Source organism: Leopardus geoffroyi, chromosome B1, assembly GCF_018350155.1.
Source record: "Leopardus geoffroyi isolate Oge1 chromosome B1, O.geoffroyi_Oge1_pat1.0, whole genome shotgun sequence".
Classification (NCBI taxonomy): domain Eukaryota; kingdom Metazoa; phylum Chordata; class Mammalia; order Carnivora; family Felidae; genus Leopardus; species Leopardus geoffroyi.
In genome coordinates, this window is record NC_059327.1 from 24625159 (window position 1) to 24648593 (window position 23435).

General features: G+C 37.9%; 2 protein-coding genes across 2 annotated transcripts in view; one reads left to right on the top strand and one right to left on the bottom strand.

Moving 5' to 3' along the window:
- Window positions 1-2749: 2749 nt before the first annotated feature.
- Window positions 2750-5912, bottom strand: CB1H8orf48 (chromosome B1 C8orf48 homolog). The gene has a single exon (XM_045455422.1). It carries the CDS (start codon window positions 5099-5101, stop codon window positions 4202-4204), a length of 900 nt encoding a protein of 299 aa, XP_045311378.1. The 5' UTR covers window positions 5102-5912; the 3' UTR covers window positions 2750-4201.
- The window catches only part of DLC1 (DLC1 Rho GTPase activating protein), a 483787-nt gene continuing 464723 nt past the window's right edge, over window positions 4372-23435 (top strand). Inside the window, exon 1 of the mRNA XM_045455325.1 lies at window positions 4372-4433. The gene's annotated coding sequence lies outside the window, so the exon portion shown is untranslated. The remainder of the gene's footprint in view (window positions 4434-23435) is intronic.

Genomic DNA, 23435 nt, shown 5'->3' on the forward strand with positions numbered 1-23435 from the left:
AATTAAAAGCCTACATTAATGAAAAAAACATCCCTTGTGCTTGGATTGGAAGGAAGACTTAATATAGTTAAGATGACAATATTATCAAAGCAATTTACAGATTCCATGCAATCCCCATCAAAATTCCAATGATGTTTATTGCAGAAATGGAAGAAACCATCCTAAAATTTATATGGACTCTTAAGAGACACTGAATAGCCAAAACAGTCTTGAAAAAGAATAACAGAGAAGAAGATTTCACATGTACTGATTTCAAAACTAACTACAAAGCACAATAATGAGACATTGTTGTACCAGCATAAGGAGACCTACAGATCAGTGGAATAGCAGTTAGTGTCTAGGAATAAACCCTCAAATTTATGGTGAACTGATTTTTGACAGGAGTGCTGAAACTGTTCAATGGGGAAAGAGCAGTCTCTTCAATAATTGTGCTGGAAAAACTGGATATCCACCTGTAGAAGAATGAAGCCTTACTTCACACCACAAATAAAAAGAAAATTCAAAATGGGTTAAAGACCTAAACACAAGACCTAAGACCACAGAACACTTAGAAGAAAACAGAGGGACAAATACACATGACCTTAGATTTGGCAATGCTTTCTTAAATCTGACAACAAAAGCATAAACAACAAAAGAAAAAACAGACACATTTGACTACATTAAAATCCAAAAGTTTTATGCACCAAAGAACACTATTAAGAGACTGAAAAGGCAACCCACAGAATGGAAGAAAATATTTGCAACTCACATATCTGATAAGATTTTCAGATCCAGAATATATCAATAACTCTCCCAATTCAATAAAATAGTCAACCCAATTAAAAAAAAAAGGTCTTTGAATAGACATTTCTCCAAAGATGATACACATATGGCCAATAAGCACTTGAAAAGATGCTCAACCTCATCAGGCAAATGAAAATCCAAAGTGAAATGAGTCGCTGCTTCACACCTACTTGCATGGTTATCATTTTTAAAAAATAGAACATAACAAGACATAGAAAATTTGGAACCCTCGTACCTTGCTCGTGGAAATGTAAAGTTCTGTAACTGCTGTGGAAACCATCTGGCAGTTCTTCAAAAAGTTAGAATTACCATGTGACCCAGCCATTCTACTTCTAGGTATCGACCCCAAAGAATTGAAAACGGGTGTCCAAACAGATATTTGTATGCCAACACTCATAGTGGCATTATTCACAGTAACCAAAAAGTGGAAACAACCCAAGTGTCCATCAGCAGATGAATGAATAAACATACATCTAATGTATATGCATATAACGGTATAATATTCAGTCTTAAACAGAATGAAATTCTGATACATGCTACCATATAGGTGAATCTTCAAAACGGTGTGTGGCAAAATAAGCCAGACACAGAAGAACAAATATTTTGATTCCATTTATATGAAATGTCTAGAATAAGCAAATTCATTGACACAGTACATTAGAGGCCAGCTACCAGGGACTGGAAGGAGAAAATGGGGTGGGGGAGAGCGGTTATTGCTTAATGGATCTGGAGTTTCTGTTTGGGGTGATGAGAAACTATACAACATTGTAAATGTAAATTATGCCACTGAATGGTACAATTAGCCATGGCTAAAATAGCAAATTTTATGATATATATACGCACACACACGTTATAACGGGGGGGGGGGGAAACAAGGTACAGAAGAGAGTACATAAGTTATCTCTGATGTTTATGTTTGCATAAACACTTGAAAGGCATAAGAAACTAGCGTAAGTGGCTACTTACGGTTAACATGAATATTCAGCTCATACACACTAATTCAGTTCAGACTGTTTAAAATAGAGAAATACTCTGTCCTGATTGGTAAATGGCCACTCCCCAATTCCTGCATTTCTTCTACCTCTGTCCTCATGCTAGGATACCCGGTTGTCTGATCATTCAGCAAGTAAAGAGTTAACCCCTGGCAGGCAAGGGTCTGGCTGGACAGCATAGAATTAAGTGGGATGGGATGGGATCAGGGTGGTAGGAAAACTGCATACTAAAACCTTTTAACATCATTTTGATTTTTTAAACCGTGTAACTGTATTACCTATTTACTATAATGAAATAGAAGAACTAAAACAAAATTAAAGAGTACACCAGCTATAAAAGACAATTAAGAGAATTTGAATAAAACAAATGTTACTTGTAGACCACAGCAGCACAAAGAACAAGAGAGTTCAGAGATGTGAAAGTTGTGTAGAGGATAAAATATGGGGGTTTGGGGGGGGGGCATACAAGATGAGATTAGATAGGTAAATGGGGACCAGATATGAAGGAACCTCTATGTGGCATTGGTTAATTTGAGCTATTTCTACAACACTGATAAATCAGATACTACTTTTTTAATCAAGGAAATAAGTTGAACAGGTCTCTGTGTTAGAAAAATAATTCTGCCAACTGTGCAGACAATGGACTGGAGAGGGGGGAAGCCAGGAGTGAGAGGCTGAGATGACGAGGGTAGTGGTAATGAGATGGAAATGAGAAGTCATGGTCAGAAGATACTAAAGAATGATCCAGTGGTCTTGCTGAAAAGTAGTTAGCTTGGGGGTTGTTAAAAGAGGAGGAACAAATAATGACTCTAACATTTCTAGCTTAGTTGACTAAAGGGGTGGATTATGACCTTTAATGGGGAATTCTAAATGGGAAATTATTCCAAATTTGATTGTGAAATGTGAATATATTGAGATGGCAAAGAAAGAATGACATAATGTGGATTTTAAATAAAAAGTTACTATGAAAATGGTAATGATTTGTTTTCCATTTTATTTAGGAATGACTAAGAGGAAATATGGTAAATTCTACAGGATACAACAGTATCTTTATACACAAATGAAGGTCTAAACTCCAAAGAGTGTTATTGGAACATGATACAAAAACTGTTTTGTGCTGATTTTTACAAATTTCTTTTTGACTGTGACAGCTTAGGTGTTAGACATGTAGAAAAATGACGTCCAGATGCTGTCAGTAATTCTAGGATTTATGTTTTTATAGGGAAATAACAGATAAAATTTCTCAGAATGCATCTAACACTTTTCCAACAAATGTACTTTCAGATTACCATGGTATTCTCCAGGGGGTGATACTGTTTCATCAGAATGGAAATTAGGAGGAACAAGAAAACTTTCATAGACTCTTTATGAACAAAATGGCTTTTTAGAGCATTCTTTCCTCAATTCTGTATCTATCTCCAGCTTACCCCTCCCCCCCCCCCCATCTCCCTGCACTTAACCAGGAATATAGTGTATTCAAAGTCTTCATTTCCTTAACTTACATTTACTCCTCAATCCACTTACTCTGTCTGCCCAATTTCTGTAAGTGAAGTGACTATTGCTAAGGTCAACAGAATCCAACACATAACTAAGTTATCTCACAGGAACTTTCTGTTGAGTTAGCATGCTTAGACAACCCATCCTTTTTGGAATATTCTTTCTTTGATCTCTGTAACATGACACATTCCTGGTTTCCTATGATCATTTCTTCTCAACCTCCTTTGCTGGCTTATTCTCTCCCACCCAGCCGTTAGTTGCTGAATTTCTCAGGAGTTGCTCATAGCCCCTCCTCTCTCTCACTCTGCTTTCTTCTAGAAAAGCTCACCATATCTCTTATTTCAATTCCCAACCAGATGTCAATGATTCCACCACCAGCACCCCTCCAACTTTATTTCAAATCTCTAGGCTCAACCTTTTCTTTAGACTGCACCCACAAATAACCAACTGTTTCTCAACCTCTCAATGTGGATGTCTCAAATATACCTTAAACTTTGTCCAGATAATCACACTCTTAATCACTACCATCAAACAAGATCTTTTCCAATATTCCTATCTTAATGATGTTATCTTTCATCCAAATGCACAAGTCAGAAACTTAGTAACATTCTTAACATTTACCCTTTATTAAACCCCATATCCATTACTTCACCAAAGGCTGTTATTACCTCCTAACCATCTCTTACATTTCTGTACTTCTCTCTGTTGGTATGGTCAAGACCCTAAACTACCAACATCTCTCTCCTGGATTGTGAAAACTTTGCAAGTATACCAACTACAATGTTGCCCTCTATAATGTGAAAAAATGTACTGGATGGAAAGTTTTTAGTCACATCTGTGAAGAAAACATAGTAAAGTCTTAAACTGGTTTCCAAAGTGCCTGTAAAAATGATGATTATTCAAATACACAACAGAAACATTTATCCACATTACACATGATCATTAATAAACACTGTGTCCTGTTTGGATAGCGTAAGTGGTTTGGACAGGTGGTGGAGAAAAGGTAAATGACAAACACTTTTTTCATTCTGCCACACCTGTTCTGTATCTGACCTTTCAAAACCAGAGTTTCTGATCTGACTTTTCTCATTCAGTCTTTTCCAGATTATTTTGGGATCGTCTGAAAGCCTGGGGAGGCCCTGATGTGCATCTCCGATAAGGGTAAGAAAGTCTCTGGTATAAAGATGTTCATCCATTTTCTCTTGGAGTAGAAGTGACTCCAGTAAAGTCTTCTTTTGTCTCAGAAAGGCCGATTGAGCCAGTTCTGCTCTTTTTCTGTTGCAACTGGGGCACTGAGAAGATATGTGTTGATCAGCTGTTGCCACCTGTTTTGGTGCTGTCCTTATGTTTTTTAAGTAGATTCTGTTCAAAAGTTCATCAGGCACAGTACAGTTTAAGGCATCTATCTCTGAAGCCTCTGCAACCAATCTAAGCTGTGGCTTTTTTTGTCTGCTGCTCTTTTTCTCCTTCAAGTTTGCTCTGCGATGGATCAGGCTTATCTTAACGGCGCAAAAAGACTGCCGAGCGTTCAGTTCTTCATCGGATACCCGAGTGCTTTGTGTCTGAAGTTTAGCGTCTGGTTGGTACTGTCCAGAGTTAGTTTCTTTGCCCTTGAGATAGTTGATCCATTTTCTACTGAACTTCTCCTCATTATTTGTGTAGTCTGGAAGCTCAGATTGTTTGTCTCCGTCTTCCAAGGGTGTGGTCGGCTTTCCACTCGCAGGTTTGCTCCCAGAGGCCTGGGGCCAGGGCTGCAGTCCTCCAGAGGAGCTGAAAGAACCGGAACTCTGTACCTCATCAGGAATGGTGTCCTCAGAAAGGTCTGCCATAGCCCTCAAGTCCGTTTGGGCCAGTTCCCCTGGCTCTTGTGAATTCCTCTGTGCAGATGGCTATCCCTTTGCATCATACTTGGGTGTTCATCGGCTTTGTTCCGGTCAAGACTGGCTCAGGAACTAGCGAGCCCCGAGCGCACCGGGGATCAGTCTCAGGGCTGTCGCTCAGCAAGGCTCCCCTTCCGGGCTACGCCTTCCCGCTGCCTTGGCAACGGGGGCGGCAGCGTCATGCGGTCATGCGCAGTGGGTGCGGGCAGGCGCCGAGCTCCTCCTCTTCCCCCGCCCTCCCCAGCTTCGCCTCTGCGCTGCGCCGACAAGCGCAGGTCTCGCTGGGTGTGCAAGGCTCAGACCGAGTTTGCTTTCCAGCGGCTCTTCTGTAGTGCTGTTTTAAATATAAAATCTGACAATCCTTTAGAAAAGCTAACAAACTCCTTTTCCTCAGAGGTCAGATATTTGTCTGAGGCCGACGGGGGACAGGTGGCCTCTGAACTAATTCAAGAATGTTGCCCTGCCCAAATTAAAAAAAAAAAAAAAAAATGCTGTCCGAAAAGCGCAAGCAAAAACACGTCTGCAGATCTTCTAGCCAGGAGATCACCTCTTTGTCAACCATGTCTTAGAGTAAATATGGAACTGCTGAAACCATCCTTACAAGACTGCCTGCACATCTTGCACAACTTTCTGTGCTCCAGTATTGGGACGTCAGTCTGTGCTCCGGCTTTGCGAAACACAGGTTCTCAGGTCTTTGGTTCAAGCAGTTCTCTGGCTGGCATGTCAGCACCCCTTCTTTTTATGTGATTTATTGTTGTTACCCCTTCAAATCCCATTTCCTCAGGAAGGGCTTCATACCCACCCCTGCCCCAGACTCTTTACAGCCTTTCTTTCATGGTTTGCAGCTATTTGATGACGTCCCTCCACATCACCCCACTAAATTAAAACCTCCCTGACGCATTAGAAGGCATTAGATACATCTGTTAAGTAAATGCATTGAATGACTCTGAAAACAGAAGTAAATGCAACGTCACAAAGTAGATTCTGTGAAATAAATACTACCAGGTCAAGGAACTCCCATCTTTATCTTTCTGAACCACCCCCACCCCAACCCATTTACTCTTTTACACGACATATCCTTTTAGGATAGCCTCTTTTAAAACATGGCAGAATTTTATTAATAGCTATTCTCTCGAATCAGAATACGTTGACTCTAAAGATAGACTTTTTCTAGGTCTTGATAAATGTCTGAGTCTAGGTCTTAGTAAGTATGGGAGATAATTTCAAGAGAATGGGCTCCCTGGTCAGTCCCGTGTGTGTTACTCAAGTCTAACCAGGATATACTTAATGTTATTCCAAAAATGTCCACCTTGGGAAAGAGTCAAAAGTCTGAAATGTTCAAAAAGCATCTCTCAAATATGAGCCAGCTTCATATTAATGATAAAGAGATTGCAACTTCATTTATTCAACCCAGATAATATTTTATCATATGTTGGTCTTTATATAATTTGTGGATAGCTCCAAGTGATTTCCAGCATCTCAATACCTCAAGATTTCATTTTTTATGTTTATTTTAAAAACCTTCCTTATCGTCTGAATATTTATACATAATTCATTATAACGCTTTTTAACTGAAAACATTGATCAAAGGAGCTATACTTTAAATAAACTATATTCATGTCTCCTAATGTGCTAAATATTTTTTAATAACCTATCCTAGAAGCAGATACTTTTGGGGAGAATATCCTGTAATTGACTTTTCTTTCTTTCTTTCTTTCTTTCTTTCTTTTTTTTTTTTTTTTTTTGTAATAACCATCATGAGCCAGTAAATTGTTTAGTATTCTAATATGTGTGTTTTCCAAGACCCAGTTAGGTTCCTTCCAGGGTCCTGACAAAATGCAAGTTTAGTGGAACTTGCCGAAACGTCTCCTGGCTATCTTGCCTATGCTTTGACACCCATGGGTATTTGGATCCCTTCTGTAGGTTGGCTCTTTTTCTCTCAAATGTATGCTTCTGAAGTGTCATAATTAATGTGCTCTGGGTGCCTGGGTGGCTCAGTTGCTTGAGCATCTGACTCTTGATTTCAGCTCAGGTCATGATCCCAGGGCCTGGGACTGAGCTTATGCTCAGCATGGATCCTGATTTGGATTCATTCATATTCTCTCTCTCTCTCTCTCTCCCTCTCCCTCTCTCTCTTTCTCTCTCTCAAATTTAAATAAAAATAGAAATAACACATAATTAAAAAATTAAAAAAAAACAATGTGCTCTGGCACACACAGCATAGGCAGGAGCCCTTGCCACTTCAAGGGCTGGGAGGAATAGGAAGTAAGGAGATAAATCAGGTGCTCCTGGCCTAACCACCCCATGGCACTATTTTTGTTGCCCTGCGGACACTGTCTCTTCCTTCAAAGTTCTCAACAGGGAGCAGGGCGAAGCTCTTTGTCCAGCTTTCCCTCAACAATCAAATGTGCCTTACAGCCAGGGGCTTACCCCCAGAGGGAGAAGGTCAAAATTAGTCTTCCTGTCTAATTCCCTTTCTCTCTTATTTCTCTTTTTTTGGAGACAGGACACACTTCCAGTTGCTTCCTGGGGGGGAAAAAAAAAAAAAAAAAAAAAAAAAATATATATATATATATATATATATATATATATATATATATACACACACACACACACACACATATATATATTTATTTATTTATATTTATATATATATATATACTTTTTTTTTCAGCATACACACACAGCCATTGTGGTGTACAGGGTAAAAGGAGGGCATCTAGTTTATGAAAAAGGGAAATTAAGTTAACAGATCTTTCAAAAATATTCTACCCTTTACCTAAACTTCACAGCATTGATCTTGGTTCTGTGGATTAAGCAAAATAAACTATTATTTCTTCTCCTAAGGGTCTAAGATGAATGTGTGAGAAATCTCACGGTGAGGAACGATTTTTGCAGAGTAGAGAATCTTATATCACTCATATTAAAAACATTATTGGGGTGCCTGGGTGGCTCAGTCAAGGTTAGGCATCTGACTTCAGCTCAGGTAATGATCTCATGGTTTGTGGGTTCGGGCCCCATGTCGGGCTCTGTGCTGACAGCTCAGAGCCTGGAGCTTGCTTCCGATTCTGTGTCTCCTTCTCTCTCTGCCCCTCCCCTGCTAATTCTCTCATTCTCTCTCTCTCTCTCTCTCAAAAATATATAAACATTAACAATTTTTTTTAATTATTTCAGCTTACGGGACAGTGGTTGTTATTCATGTCTTTAAAATGTTTTCCCTCTCACAAATATCTGAAACTTTCCATTCGCTTTTCCTATGTATCTTCTGTAATTTTGCTGAAATTGATTACCTTATGCAAAGTCACCTTTTACTTTAATAATTATTGTTTTGCAAAGGAAATACATGTTTATTGTAGGTACTTTAAAAGATAAATAAAAGCCTCCAATGTTGATTTTAAGTAAAAGTTGCCCAAATTCCAATCTCCCAATGATTATACTATAAACATTTATAAAACATTTTCTATTTCTCCTTAAATAATTTTTGTTAACAAAATATTATGTTTTTATGAACTATTTTCTTCAATTAGTAATAATATGACTTTTCCATTCAAATTATTTTGAAAACATTTATACATATTTGATTTATTTAAGTAAATGATTTAGGCACAACGTATTTCCAGTTTTTCACTCCAAAAAATTATTGGAATAAATGTTTCTCTAATTAAATCTTTATGTATATTCATAGCTATACATTTATGATAAATTCCAGAAATTATACCTGATTGGTCAAAATGTATGTACAGTTTTAGGGCTTTTAAGATATCAGTTCCTTCCTTTCACTTTTTACACCCTACTGCATTGTAATAAATCCAAGATAAAATATTATTTTATCCATAATTATTCAGTTTATGTCTCTCAGAAGTAATGCCTGTCTAAAAATCTAACCGCATTATGATGATTATCACACCTAAAACATAATAATTCCTTAATATAATCTAATAATTATTCTGTAGTCAAATTTCTCTGTGTCAAAAATGCCTTTTTGCAAACTGTCGTGCTTGTATCGAGGTCTCCTCACTGCATTTGGCTGATAACACTTCTCAAGTCTCTTTTCCTCCACAATTCTAACAAAGTAAAACCAGTTTTCAAAAAGGAAAGAGAAAAAAAATAAAAGAGCACACAGAAATTTAGCTTTTTCTCTGTAGCTATGATTATGTTCCCCGTTGACAATCATTAAAGTTCTTGATTTGTGCTTCCAAGTTTCTTTGAGAAATTATAAATCAGTACACATTTGTACACTCTTTCTTACAAAAAATATATATATTCAGCATACTCTACGCACTGCTTTACACTTGTTTTTGTTTGTTTTGTTTTGTTTTGTTTTTTTCTTAGAAACCTATCTGGGATATCACTTCAACCTATTCTAGACACCCTCCTTGTCTCTGTTTACAATGGCATTGTCTTCTGTGTGGGAATGTACCACAATAATTCTCACATTTTGGTGGGCATTTTGGTCTTATAAGGAATCGAATTTTTCTGTGTATTTGTGGAGGTATATCTCCAATAAGATTTCTAGGAGTGAGATTAGCAAATCAAAAGACAAAGGCATATGTAGGGTGTTTTGTTTTTTTTGTTTTTTTTTTTTTTTTTTATATTTCCAAATTCCCCTCTATAGGGGATACATATTTTGCATTCCTGTCAGCAGTGTATAAGAACAATGGTTCCCAAGAGCCTGGCCATCGGGATATGTACTCAGAGTTACCAATTTTTGTGAATCTAATGGATGAGAAATGGTATCTCAGTGTAATTTTAAATCGAATTCCTCTTATTATAAGTGAGACTGAACACCATTTTATGTGTATAAGGGCCGTTTATATTTATTTTTTTGTGTACTGTCCATTTATTTTACCCATTTTTCTACAAGATTTTTGATTTATTCTTCTGAATTTTTTTTTTAAATTTTTTTTTTCAACGTTTATTTATTTGTGGGACAGAGAGAGACAGAGCATGAACGGGGGAGGGGCAGAGAGAGAGGGAGACACAGAATCGGAAACAGGCTCCAGGCTCTGAGCCATCAGCCCAGAGCCCGACGCGGGACTCAAACTCACGGACCGCGAGATCGTGACCTGGCTGAAGTCGGACGCTTAACCGACTGCGCCACCCAGGCGCCCCCTATTCTTCTGAATTTTTAAGAAGCACTTATTCTAATATTGGAGGGGCTCCTGGGTGACTCCTTCCGTTAAGCCTCCAGCTCTTGATTTCAGCTCAGGTCATAATCTCACGGTTTGTGGATTCAAGCCCCACATCAGTCCCTGTGCTGGCAGTGCAGAGCCTGCTTGGGATTCTCTCTCTCCCTCTCTCTTTGCCCCTCTCTCTCAAAATAAATAAACTTAGAAAAATCATTTTAATATTGGAAATATTAACCATTTGTCTGTGAGATCATTCCCAAATGATTTTCACACTTTGTCATTTCATTTGCATATGCTCTTTGCCATGCAAAAGTTGGATTTTTTATTTCATGCAGCAAATTTATCAATCTGTTTCCTTATTCTAGGATTCTTAATCACATTAAACATTTTTGTCTAGTCCCATGTTATAAATAAACTGACCCAAGTTTTCTTAGAGTAATTGTGATTCTTTTTATTCTCTGTGTTAACACTCTAATTCTTTTATAGTTTCTTCTCTAATGTGAAGAATAAATCTAATTTTATACTTTTCTCTATGGCTATCCATTGGTTCAACCATATATACCAAAGGTTCTTTGTTACCCCACTGTCTTTAGATGCTGACTTTATCATAAATTCTCATATGCACTAGGTTTTTGTTTGTTTGTGTTGGGTTGTGGTTTGTTTGTTTTGAGTTTCAATTCTAGTACAGTGCTTTTTCTTTCAATTTCTACATACCAATACTATACTGTTTTAACAGACTCTGTAGTATGTTTTAACATCTCATAGGGCCAGACCCCTCTCCTTCGTTTTCAGGTAGTTCTTGTATGTTCTTATATCTTTATCTTTCCAAATGATCTTTATGACCAACCTGTCTTGATTCAGGGTAAAAGTAAAAAACCTACAGTCTTTTATTAGAATCCACTAAATTTATAAACATTGAGGATTTTTTAAATCGGGTCTTCCTATCCAGAAATATGGTGTGTCTTCACAAATATTCCAGTATACTTTGACATCTTTTAGGTAGTTTCCCCATTTAGATTCTGTCCATTTCTTTAAGTGCATGGATTTAACTTCATTTTATTTTATATACTTTTATGTTAGTGATTGTACAATGATCCACTGTATCTTGCAACTGATTATTATTTATATACTGGAACACTATAGATCTCTGTATTTTTAGTTTATAGCCTGCTAGTTTAGTAAATTTTTGTTGTTTCAAGTAGCTGTATCTTTGTCTTAGACATGTGAAACATATATAAAATTTCCTGATAGTTTAGAAATATTTTTGAACTTAGAAAAACAAAAGTCAGAATGAGCTGCATGACACAGAAATGTCCTATAAGATGCTATTGTAGCAAAGCTCTGGTAGATAAATAGATGATAGATAAAATATTAAGGAAATTCATCAATTAATAGAGAACAAACTCTCAACTAAAGATGTAAGTAAATTTACTCTCTGTGCTTTTCTTTTAATATTACAGGAGCATTATTCACATTACCTGGATTTGTGGTTTTCAGACTTAAGTTTAGGGGCACCTGGATGGCTCAGTTGGTTAAGTGTGGACTTTGGCTCAGGTCATGATCTCACAGTTCACAAGTTCGAGCCCCATATTGCCATCAGCACGGAAACAGCTTCTGATCCTCTGACTCTCTCTCTCTCTGTCCCTCCCCCATGCACGTGAGCAAAATCTCTCAAAAATAAATAAACATTTAAAAATGATAAAAGCATTAGCAATTTTAATTTTAAATAAAATGAAATCTTGCAAATGCAACAAGGATACACATTTTTTTAATTTTTAATTTTACGCATTTATTCATTAATTTTTTTTGAGAGAGAGAGAGAGTACATGTGCCCAGGAGTGAGGGAGGGGGAAAGAGAGAGAGAGAGAGAGAGAGAGAGAGAATGAGAATCCCAAGCAGTCTCCATGCTCAGTGCCAAACCCAGTGTGGGACTCAATCCCAGGACCCTGGAATCATCACCTGAGCCAAAATCGAGAGTCAGGTGTTCAACTGACTGAGCCACCCAGGTGCCCCTAACAAGTTTTTATTTCTAAATAATTTCTAAATATCTACTATTTATCTAATTTGAATAGATAATTATAGACAAATTGATTCATACATAACTGTTATAATAAAAACTAGCAACACAGTTTGAGCCAAGGCATTCTAAGTATTGCAATTTTAATTTTTTAGAATAAAGAAAAATGACCATAATTTCAGTTATCTCTTTTTAAAGGAAATTGCCAGAGAGATGGAACATTCTTTTTCATATGTGTGATGGATTACTTTGCTGGGGCTGCTATAATAAAGTACCACAAACTGAGTGGTTTAAACAACAGAAAATGTCTGGAAACTAGTAGTCTGAAATCAAGGCACTGACAGGGTTGTTTCCTTGAGGGCTGTAAGGGAAGGGTCTGCTCCGGGCCTCTCTCCTTCACTAGTAGATGGCTGTCTTCATGTTCATATGGTATTCTCCCTGTATGTGTGTCTGTATTCCAAATTTCACCTTTTCTAAGGACACCAGCCATATTGGTGTCTCACCCGATTGACCCCATTTTAAGTTGCTTACCTCTATGAAGACCTGATCTCTAAAGGGATGCACATTCTGAAGAACTTGGGGTTAGGACTTCAACGTAAGAATTTGGTGGACATGCATTTGAACCCACAGCATGTATTTTTTTATGAAAAATAGATTAAAGGCTAGTCAGATAGTTTGCCTCCAGAATAGCCTTTTAGTGTAAAACTGCTTGTAATGTGCTAAGTGAGAAAATAGAGTAGTTAAATACAGGTACTTAAGACGAACTGCTTTGTTGGGGTATGTAGAGCTACATTGTAGTGAGTGATTTTGACTTTATTTGTTAATTAAGAAGTATCTTTGTTTTGGGGCGCCTGGGTGGCTCAGTTGGTTGGGCATCCAACTCTCAGTTTCGGTTTAGGTCATGATCTCATGGTTTTGTGGGTTCAAGCCCCATGTTGGGCTCTGCTCTGGCAGGGCAGAGCCTGCTTGGGCTTCTCCCTCTCCCTCTCCCTCTCCCTCTCCCTCACCCTCTCCCTCTCCCTCTCCCTCTCCCTCTCCCTCTCCCTCACCCTCACCCTCTCCCTCTCCCTCTCCCTCTCCCTCTCCCTCTCCCTCTTTCCCCCCCCTCTCTCACAGAGAGAGCCCCTCCCCTGCTCACACTGTCTCTGTCTCTCTCAAAATAAATAAATAAACTTAATTTTTTTTAAAGGTATCTTTGTTTTAGATGAAGGTCTTTGGGGGTCTTGTGAATATAATGTATATTCTCTGACACTATTACAAATGTGATTGGCCAGACTTTAGAGTGATTGCTCACATCTAGTGTTTCAAATAAGAAATTTTTGTTTTTGTCTGGAAAATAACTAAAATTTAAAATTTTAATTTTAGGGGTGCCTGGGTGGCGCAGTCGGTTAAGCTTCTGACTTCAGCCAGGTCACGATCTCGCGGTCCGTGAGTTCGAGCCCCGCGTCAGGCTCTGGGCTGATGGCTCAGAGCCTGGAGCCTGTTTCCGATTCTGTGTCTCCCTCTCTCTCTGCCCCTCCCCTGTTCATGCTCTGTCTCTCTCTGTCCCAAAAATAAATAAACGTTGAAAAAAAAATTAAAATTTTAATTTTAAACAGTTATTTTAAAGTATTTTGATTCATATATTTCAGAGATTTTAATGTTTTCAAGTAATGATTTTCCACTGCTCCATTTGAGTATCTGGTAAAATTCCAAACAAGTGTAGGGCAGAAATTACTGTTATTTTAGAAAATAAATATCTCTAATATATTTTAGTGCATCAATGGTGCTATTCTTCACAAAAAATAATGTTAAATATGAATTTGAATTGTATGATTTCTTTGCTATTTTTCTTGAAAATTCTTTGGTAACAACATAATACGTAGATTTTCTAACCTTATTTATTTCCCCTTCACTTTTCAAATTGAGAACCATTCTCAGCATCTTTATTCAATTTTATGAAGTTAGATCCCTGGGTCGTCGGACAATACTATTTAATACTGATGTTGGCATCTAGGAAATTATTGTAAATCAGAACCTAATTATAATACGTTTATCTTCAAAGCACAGAGGATACATGAAATGATTCCAGAAATGTTGCCATTAATTTGAAGTTGAGTTATATAGTTTTCTGTTTTCTTGAGGGATAGTGGTATGTGACTCCGGATGATGGGGAAAGAAATTGGAATTCACAGTAGTTTTCCTGAAAACTACTACATAGGATGATTTTTCTTCTACTCAATATCTTTGCAAAGCATTTTACTGTAATTTTCCTACTTACAAAGTAAGCTTTCACTGTAAAATGAATATTCATATGATTGCATAGGGTTGAATGACATAGAAACTGCAAATAATTTCATTTGAGACCAATATTTCCACAGAACTATTTTACTGAAGCGTTCAAAGCCATCATAAAAATATCACCATGCTCGGGAAAGACATCTAATGTAATAAATTGAGCTCACAGACCCAACGTATTTTATCTCCTTATTTTAGATAGGCATTTTCCAAAAACAAACTCTATCACTGAAGAATGTAAGACTGTTTCTTTAGAACCTTCCATGCTTAACTTGAAAGCTGTCAACCCGGGAGGCTGAAACAGAGCAAGATTATGAAACCTGAGTGAATAGCTCATTCTTTGCGCCCATGCCCTTGCTGCGTGCTGCCCCGTGGTACAAGCCGGAGAGGTATGCACTATGATAGCTAATGAAGCACTTCCTTTATGTCTCGCTGACCAGAACTCTTATTTGAAGCCTGTATATTATGCCACTGAAATCTCACAATATCAGCCTTTGTTCCGGCTAGCAGAGACTGTTTCTTGTCTTTTCTGGGGCTGAATTTCATGCATCAAACTTGTTAGACCCTTTGCTAGTAAGTATGGCTCTATGCTACTAAGCTAATTGCTGCTGTTGTAAAGTTGTAAAGTTTGTTTTGGTTTTGGTTTCGGGTGCCCTTTTTTATTGCCACACCCCCCAAAGCCAAGAATTTATAATTCTGAAATCATGGGGAGACAAAAGCTTGGAGGTGAAAGCCCCTGGGCTTCCTGCAGATCCCTCCTCTTGGTTAAACATAGTGATAATAACGAACATTGTAAGAACAAGAACAAGAATAAGATCGAGAATGGAGGGAACGGATCAAAATTCATTGGACTACCTAATCCTAAATGAGAAGTGTTAAAACCAGTCCCCTTGTTATATTTTAGCATATTATTCTCATACTGTGTTATCTGACTGGCTATCTTCCTTCCCTCAACTACTATTATATAGATGGGCCCCGACACAAGCTTTGATAAAGTGACCTAAAGAACTACAGAGTGGTTTTCATAGCTCTCTATCAAATATGGACTTCAGGTAACATAAATACCAACAAGAAATGTTAAAAGGCTCCTCGGAGCTTATACATTCCAAGAAGAAAAAATTATGAACCTCCTCCCCAAACTTGAGTTGTATCAGCTCCTTCATTTTTGCTTCTCGTGATATAAGAGGGACAGCAGCCCCCATCTTTTGGGTGCTGCTAACTATTAAATAAGGTAACATAGACTAGAACTTGTTACCCAACACATGGTAGTTGCCCTCACCATCAGCGCAATTCCAGAGTAGATGTAATAGGGAACCTGGAGACTGAGGTCCTTCTAATGGGCTCCTACATTATGAGTAATCGAATTGTTTGCAAGCATTCTACTTTTCTGATTCCCCAGTTTTGCATTTGTATTCTACCTACCCAATACGACTTACCAAAGCACTTGTAGAATTAAATGTGTAAAAATACTTCGAACATCAAACAACTGAAAACATGTAAGTTACTTCCTCAAATGAAAAAAAAAAAATAGAAGTGATTAAAACACAGGAATTCCTTGGGCTCTACCATCTCAACATTTCTATCATCTTTATATTTTTTCTGATTGTCTGATCTCTCAATTTTAGTGAGATTATCGAACTTTTCAGGTCAATAGAATGTAAATGTCAGAAAAGTAAATCTCACAATGCCAGCCATTGTTTTAGGTAGTAGAAGCTGAATTCTTTCCTTTGCTAAAGTGCATGCACCAAATTTGTTGGAGTCTTCAAGTGTAAATGTAGGTCACTACCTAGAATTTATCTTATTTTCCTCGTCTCTTCATATTTTTTTTGTATTTTTATTCTCTTCATATTTTTATCTTTTTTCAGTTTATTTGTTTTGAGAGAGAGGAGACAAGTGCACACATGAACAGGGGAGGGGCAGAGAGAGAGAGAGAGAGAGAGAGTTTTCTATCAAATTTTCTAATCTTTGGTAAGGAAAATGCTGTTAGCGATATAAGGCTATCATCTGAATTAGTTTCAGATTTTGATTTCATGTTAGGATACGTGGAATAGCATTATAACATATTCATATGTTATAGTCATAATATTAATAATAGCATGAAAGGCAATTGTGTTGGACCTATAGTTTTCCCAATAATTGCTGAATTGCCTCTCCCCACAGCCTATTAAAACTGTTGAATTCTAACAAAAAATTCTGAAATATAATAACATACTTTTGCCTATTCCTTACCTAATATTTTTATTCCTTGGAAGTATGCTAAAAATCAAAATCAGTTTAGAGTGGCACTTGTTTGGAGTGAGAATTGAAAACTACAATTATGGTTTCTGCCAACTTTTTAAAGATTGGATATAGGTCTTCACTTCTAAGTATTTTGCTATCTCATAGGAAAAGATAACTAGCTATTTATTTAATACTTGACGAGTATATCTGAACAAAGTGATTAACCAAGGTAAAGACAAATTCCATGACATTTCATGGTATTTTGTCAATAGTTTTGACAATTTATGTTTGAGTTTTAAATTCTTACCTTGTTTGGATGTTTCTTTCTTTTAAATTTTTTAAAGATGTATTCATTTTTCAGAGACAGAGAGACACAAAGCATGAGTAGGGGAAGGGCAGAGAGAGAGGGAGACATAGAATCTGAAGCAGGTTCTGAGCTGTCAGTACAGAGCCCGACGTGGGGCTCGAACTCATGGACCACAAGATCATGAACTGAGCCAAAGTCGAATACTTAACCAACTGAGCCACCCAGGCACCCCTTGATTGGACATTTCTAAAAGCAGGTACTACTTTTTCCATCTATTTGGCATGTCCACTCCATCCCCACCTCCCAGCATAAAACTGAATCTTACAGTCAGTTCTGCCATGCCCAGTAACTCAGCAACAATGTGTTATAAGGCACATGGAAAGAAAGAAATGCCTAGCAACATACTTCCATGGACATAGTATTCCATTTCCCATTAAAAGGACAGCAGATCTTTTTAAAAATTAAGTAATTTGATTTTCTATACTTTTTCCTACTATTACAAAGTATTGGGAGATACTTATGCCATCAAGAATCTAGAATTACTAGATATTAAAGTAATTAGGCAATAATAGAGATTGGGGAATTGAAGTATGGTACGAGGTTAGAAACTCATGAAACACAGAAAAGAAACCTATAAGTGAGCCAAGGAGTCTGAATCCTTGAAGTCATCTCTAAGTCCTTCCACTCCCCAACAAGATCCCTCCAGTCAGTTACAAAATCCTGTAATGACACCCCTCATATAGGCTGCTTCTCTTCAGTCAGCTCCCCAGTATAGGACATCAATGTCCTTCACTGGATCCAGAGCACCTGTCTTCAAGTTGACTTCACAATCTCTAGACTCTTCTCACACCCTTCACTTACTTTTTTCTTTCCTTCCACACCAACTCCTTTCAAAATAATTATCCATACTGCAACTACAGTAGAGCACAGCTCCCCCGATTTGTGTTTTTCATCGCTTCTCATCAATTTGTCGGGTCTGGAACCATGGCTGACATGGATTGGATTGTTCATATTGAAAACAAAACAGTAAAACATTTAGGATAATAGTTACTAAAGTCTTTATCTAAAAACGTTTGAAGAAGAAGGAGAAAGGAAATTGCTTAAGCAGCTGAAGATTCTCCTGAGAAAAAACCTAACACTCAGTATTCAATAGCAGATTCCCCCTGCCTCCTACCCATTCTCCTCACTGATTACGACTTCACCCTTCAGGTCTCAGCTTATCCATCACTTGGGACAAAACTTTTCCTCAAACCTCTACCTACTCATGCTTTCAGGAAGCAGAATATGCATACAACAATGAAGTTGCATAGTTAGCATAGTTTTCCCTACTTTTGCATTGCATGCAATATTGATTCAGGTACTCGAAATAATTGACCAGCCAGACCTCATTCAGTAAAAAGCACATGGTTAAATGTACAGCCTATGTCTGCATTTGGGTCCAAATCCTTGTCATCTGGCCTTGCCTGAGCAGCAGCCTCAAGTAGACCTCTGCCCTAAAACCCCTCAGAAGGAGACTGAAGCAAACAGGCATCATGAGGCAGTGCTCAGAAGTGGCAACTTACCAGGAAGTCGCCTGGCCTGGATCCCCTACAGTGATTCTTAAATTCTGCTGCACTTTAAAAGTCACCTTTTAAAACATCGGGTAGTTGGGTACCTGGTTGGCTCAGCGGTGAAGCATCCAACTCTTGATTTGGGCTCAGGTCATGATCTCATGGTCATGAGATTGAGCCTTGTGTCATCGGGTTCTGCCCTGAGCTTGGAGGCTGCTTGAGATCTCTCTTTCCCTCTGTCCCTCTTCCCCACTTGCTCTCTTGCACTCTCTTTCTCACCCTCTCCTTGCTCTCATAAATAAATAAATGAATAAATAATTATAATATTATAAAAATAATTATAATTATTCATTTATTCATCTATTCATTCATTTATATATACATATTGGGTGGTAGCCAGACCACTCCCAATGATAGTTAAATCAGAATCTTTGGAAGTTGGAGCCAGACGTCAGTGTTTCCTGTAAGTCTCTAGGGGATTCTGTCCAATGTGCAGCCATATTAGAGATGCCACACTGCAGGAGCAGCAATGTTGGCATCACCTGGCAGAGTCTTACGAGGGACACAGCCCCTCTCAGACCAACTGAACCGGAATTTGCACATTAAAGCACATCCCTCCATAATTCCTATGCATGTTAAGGCACTGCTCTATGACATCTGTCCCAAATACCCTTTTATAAAATAGCCACTCTTACCATTATTACCTTATGCCCAGCCAGTGCTCCTTCTCATTTCGCTTTCTGCCTTTTGCCCTTCTCTGCAATCTGTGCTCCAGCCATTCAGAGCTACAATTGCCTGATGTGCCACCCTCTTTCATTCTTACTAAATTGTATTTGTTTCACATTATAAAATATTTGAAACATTCAGGAAGTTCAGAGGAAAGTTACTGCTAGAACCGTTGTACCCACCATTAACATGAAAGAAAAAATAAACTCTTACTATGATTCATTAAAAACCAAAAATATGCTACAAATAATAAAATTAAAGCCACTTGGTCATCTCTATCCAGTTTTATTCCTTACCGTTCCTCCCCAAATGTGTTCTCCACCCCAAAACTGGTATATTTTGTATCTTTCCAAACATGCTTTTTTTCCCTCCCATTTGGAATAACCTAGCAAGTCAAGTAGCAAGAAAGCCTCATCTCACGGAGCTTATATTCTACTGTGTGGAGACATATAATAAACATAATAAATAAGTAAATTACATTAGAAGGTCATGTGTGTGACAGGGAGAGAAATAAAGCAGCAAAGAGTGAGAGGAAGCTCTGAGGAGTTTTGTAATTTTAAACCAGGAGGATCTCTCCAAAGAGATGAAATTTGAACAGCCATGAAGGAGACAAGGGAATGAACCGGGAAGTTGTTGGGGAAAAGTGTCACAGACTGAGGGAACAGCAAGAGCAAATGGCCTTCATTGAGAGCAGTCTGGCATGCATAAAGAACAGCCAAAGTGCTTGGGCTGGCTAGAACAGATTAATGGAACCGGAGGTTAGTAGTCGAGCGTTAATGGGAACCCAATCATGTAGGGCCTTGTAGGCTGTTGTAAACTCTTTGGTATTTTCTGTGAGTCAGATAAATAGCCATAAAAATGTTCTGAGCAGACATTTTAACAAGATATTCCTGGCTGCTGTGACAGATTTTAGATGAGGAAGGGGGGAAGTGTTATGGGGTTGGAGTACAAAAATAGAAACAGAAGTCCAAGCAAGAGATAATAGTTTCTTGAACGCGAATGGTAGCAGTGGGAGTGGTAAGAAATGGTCATAGTTTGGGGACATTTTGAAATTCAAGCTTAAAAGGTTTCTCAGTGGTACTGGTCCTGAAATGTGAGAAAGAGAAGAGTCAAGGATGAGGGGCACCTGGGTGGCTCAGTCAGTTAAGTGTCTGACTTCAACTCAGGTCATGATCTCACGGTTTGTGGGTTCGAGCCCTGCATCTGGCTCTGTGCTGACAGCTCAGAGCCTAGAGCCTGCTTCAGATTCTGTTTCCCTCTCTCTCTCTCTCTGCCCCTCCCCTGCTCATGCTCTGTCTCTCTCTGTCTCTCAACAATATATAAATATTTAAAATTTTTTTTGATTATTTTAGAAAAAGAGTCAAGGATGAAAAAGTGAAGGACTGAGTTATCATTAATGCAAATAGGAAAACTAAAAGACAATTTGACGGGAAGACGGGAAGAGCGGTGTTTGGAAATTTTAAATCTGAGATGCCTTTTGGACACCCAAGTAGAGATTACAAGTAGATATTCCAGTATGTAAGTCTGGAAACCAAGAAGAGCAAGCTAGATGGCAATATAGAAGTTTGAAAGTCATGTGTATATACTTGTATATAGATAGTATTTAAAGCCATCAGGCTGCATGAGATCACAAGAAGAATGTTTATAGATGAGAAGATAAACAAGAAAGCCCTGTGTATTCTAATATCAAGCGTTGAGGGATGTGAGGAGGATCCAGCTAAGGACACTGAGAAGGAGTAGCAAGGGAGATACAAAGAACCAGGAGAATGTAGTGTTCTGGAAGCCCAGGGAAGCAGGTAGGTCAAGCAGAAGGAAGTCATCAACCATATCAAATGTCCTCAAGTAAGATAAAGGCTGAGAATCAACCATTAGCTTTATTAATGTGGAGGACTTTGGTGACCTTGACAAGAATAGCTTTGCATTATAGGGATCAAAGATTCATGGGACTTGGTTTTGTAGAGAATCAGAAAAGAGAAAACAGAGACAGTATGTGTAGGGAACTCTTTTGAAATGAGTTTGCTATTTTGAAAATGCTTTGCTATAAAGGGGAACAAAAAATCGAGAAATAGCTGGCAGAGCAAGTGGGCTCAAGAGAGGATTGTTTTTAATATGAGAGACAAGCAGTATGTAAATGTGCTGGTGAGAAATCCAACCAAGTGCAAAAATATTCAGATGCAGGAGACAAGAAGAGAAAGGCAGAAATGATGTCCTATCTATAGCAGGTGTGAGAGGAAGAAATTTAGTACATGTATGGAAAGGTTGGCCTTAGACACACAGTTCATCCAAAATAATAGAAAGAAAGGTGTTGTGTATACATAGATAAAAGCTGCTGGTTTGTAAATTGCAATATAATGATGTATAAAAGTTATTTAATTGATCATAATTCAGGGCACCTAGGTAGCTACTGCTATAAAAATTTAATAAGGTTCTGTAGGTATTGATAGCTATCGCGTTAATGAGACTCACATTGTGTAAGTTGAAGTAACAAGATTGTACTTTGTCATTCCTATTCCTAATTCTGTGGATAGCCAATGACAGCCAGCTAAATTCCTTAAAATCCTATTGCTTTTCCCTCCAACGTCGCGTTGCAGAAGGGTATGTAGGGAAGGAGAGAGTAAGCCTGTCCTCGTGATCAATCCCCAGACTTGTTCTTAGGCAGATCAATCTTAAGAAACAGATATGAAGCTAGAGTCCCTTAAAACTCTCTGTGCCTACATATTTCTGGAAAATCTTTCTGTGCTCTCAGAGATATGCGTATACAAACTGAAGACCCTATTTTGGAAGAACAAGTGTCAACTTGAAAATCTAAAAGCTCTGTTCTTAGTCTTGGCTCATATAGTTGACAGTGTAAATCACTCAACTCACTGAATCTTGATGCTGTCTTGGCAAATGAGCTGGGCTAAGACAATATTTTCCAAAGAGTTTTCAAATTAATATTCCCCGTGAAGTGTTCTTAGTCAAAGAAGTTTGGGAAATGCCATCTTCTTTTTTACAGAAAATACAATACACATTTGTAGAATAAATACACTGAGAATTCTTACAGGAGGAAAACCCGTTTACCTTCATTTAGTCCATTGATTTCTAGGCTATTTGACCATAAAAAGGTGGTTTTTTGTGCTAAAGAACAGACTTCAAGGCTATCTGGTTCAGAGTTTTCTGTGATTCTCTCTAGCTGGATAGTTCCATGATTTAAAAAATATAGTGTAATTAACATACAGTGTTTATTAGTCTCAGGTGTACAATATAATGATTCAACAATTCTGTACATTCATCAGTGCTCATTGTGATGAATGGACTCTTAATCCACTCCGCCTACTCTACCTGTCTCTCCCCTCACCACTACAAACCTCCCCTCTGGCAACCACCAATTTATTCTCTGTATGTAAGAGTCTGTATTTTTTTTTAATTTGTCTCTTTTGTTTCTTTGCTCATTTGTTTTGTTTCTTAAATTCCACATATGAGTAACAGCATATGGTATTTGTCTTTCTCTGAGTGACTTATTTCACTTAGCGTTGTACCCTCTGATCCATCCATGGTGTTGCAAATGGCAAGATTTCTTTATGGCTGTACAGTTCCATGACTGGACATGAAACATGTAGCTAGATTCAAGTCATAACTGTAGTCACCAATCTGATTAAATGACTCATCCATTCAATAGGGTTTAAGGTAATTTTAAAACAGATAAAGTTGCTGTAGAAATAACTAAAAGAACGTACATAATATTTTGCTTTAAGATTCTATTATTTATTTTCTTTCTACATAGTGCTTCTGCAGAAAATCATGGACAGGAATGAAAATTATCCTCATCTTTAGTATTAAAATTCAAATTGCCCTTAAACATCTCAAACAGATCATGCAAAACTTCATTCTGTGTTAGTGTTTCTCTATTGTATGGTTAGGGAAGTTGCCTGGCTTTCAGATTCTGAAGTCTCAGGGATGAAGATACATCACTTGTTTCCTCTAATCTCAGTACCTGCCTGGCACAGAGTAGGCACAATAAATATTTCCCACAGGAATTTAGCTGTTTCTGCCTATCCGTGTGTATTTTTAAAACATG

Excerpts from the sequence above, each read along its gene's own strand:
- CB1H8orf48 (XM_045455422.1), bottom strand. The coding sequence starts at position 5,101 with ATGGCAGACCTTTCTGAGGACACCATTCCTGATGAGGTACAGAGTTCC.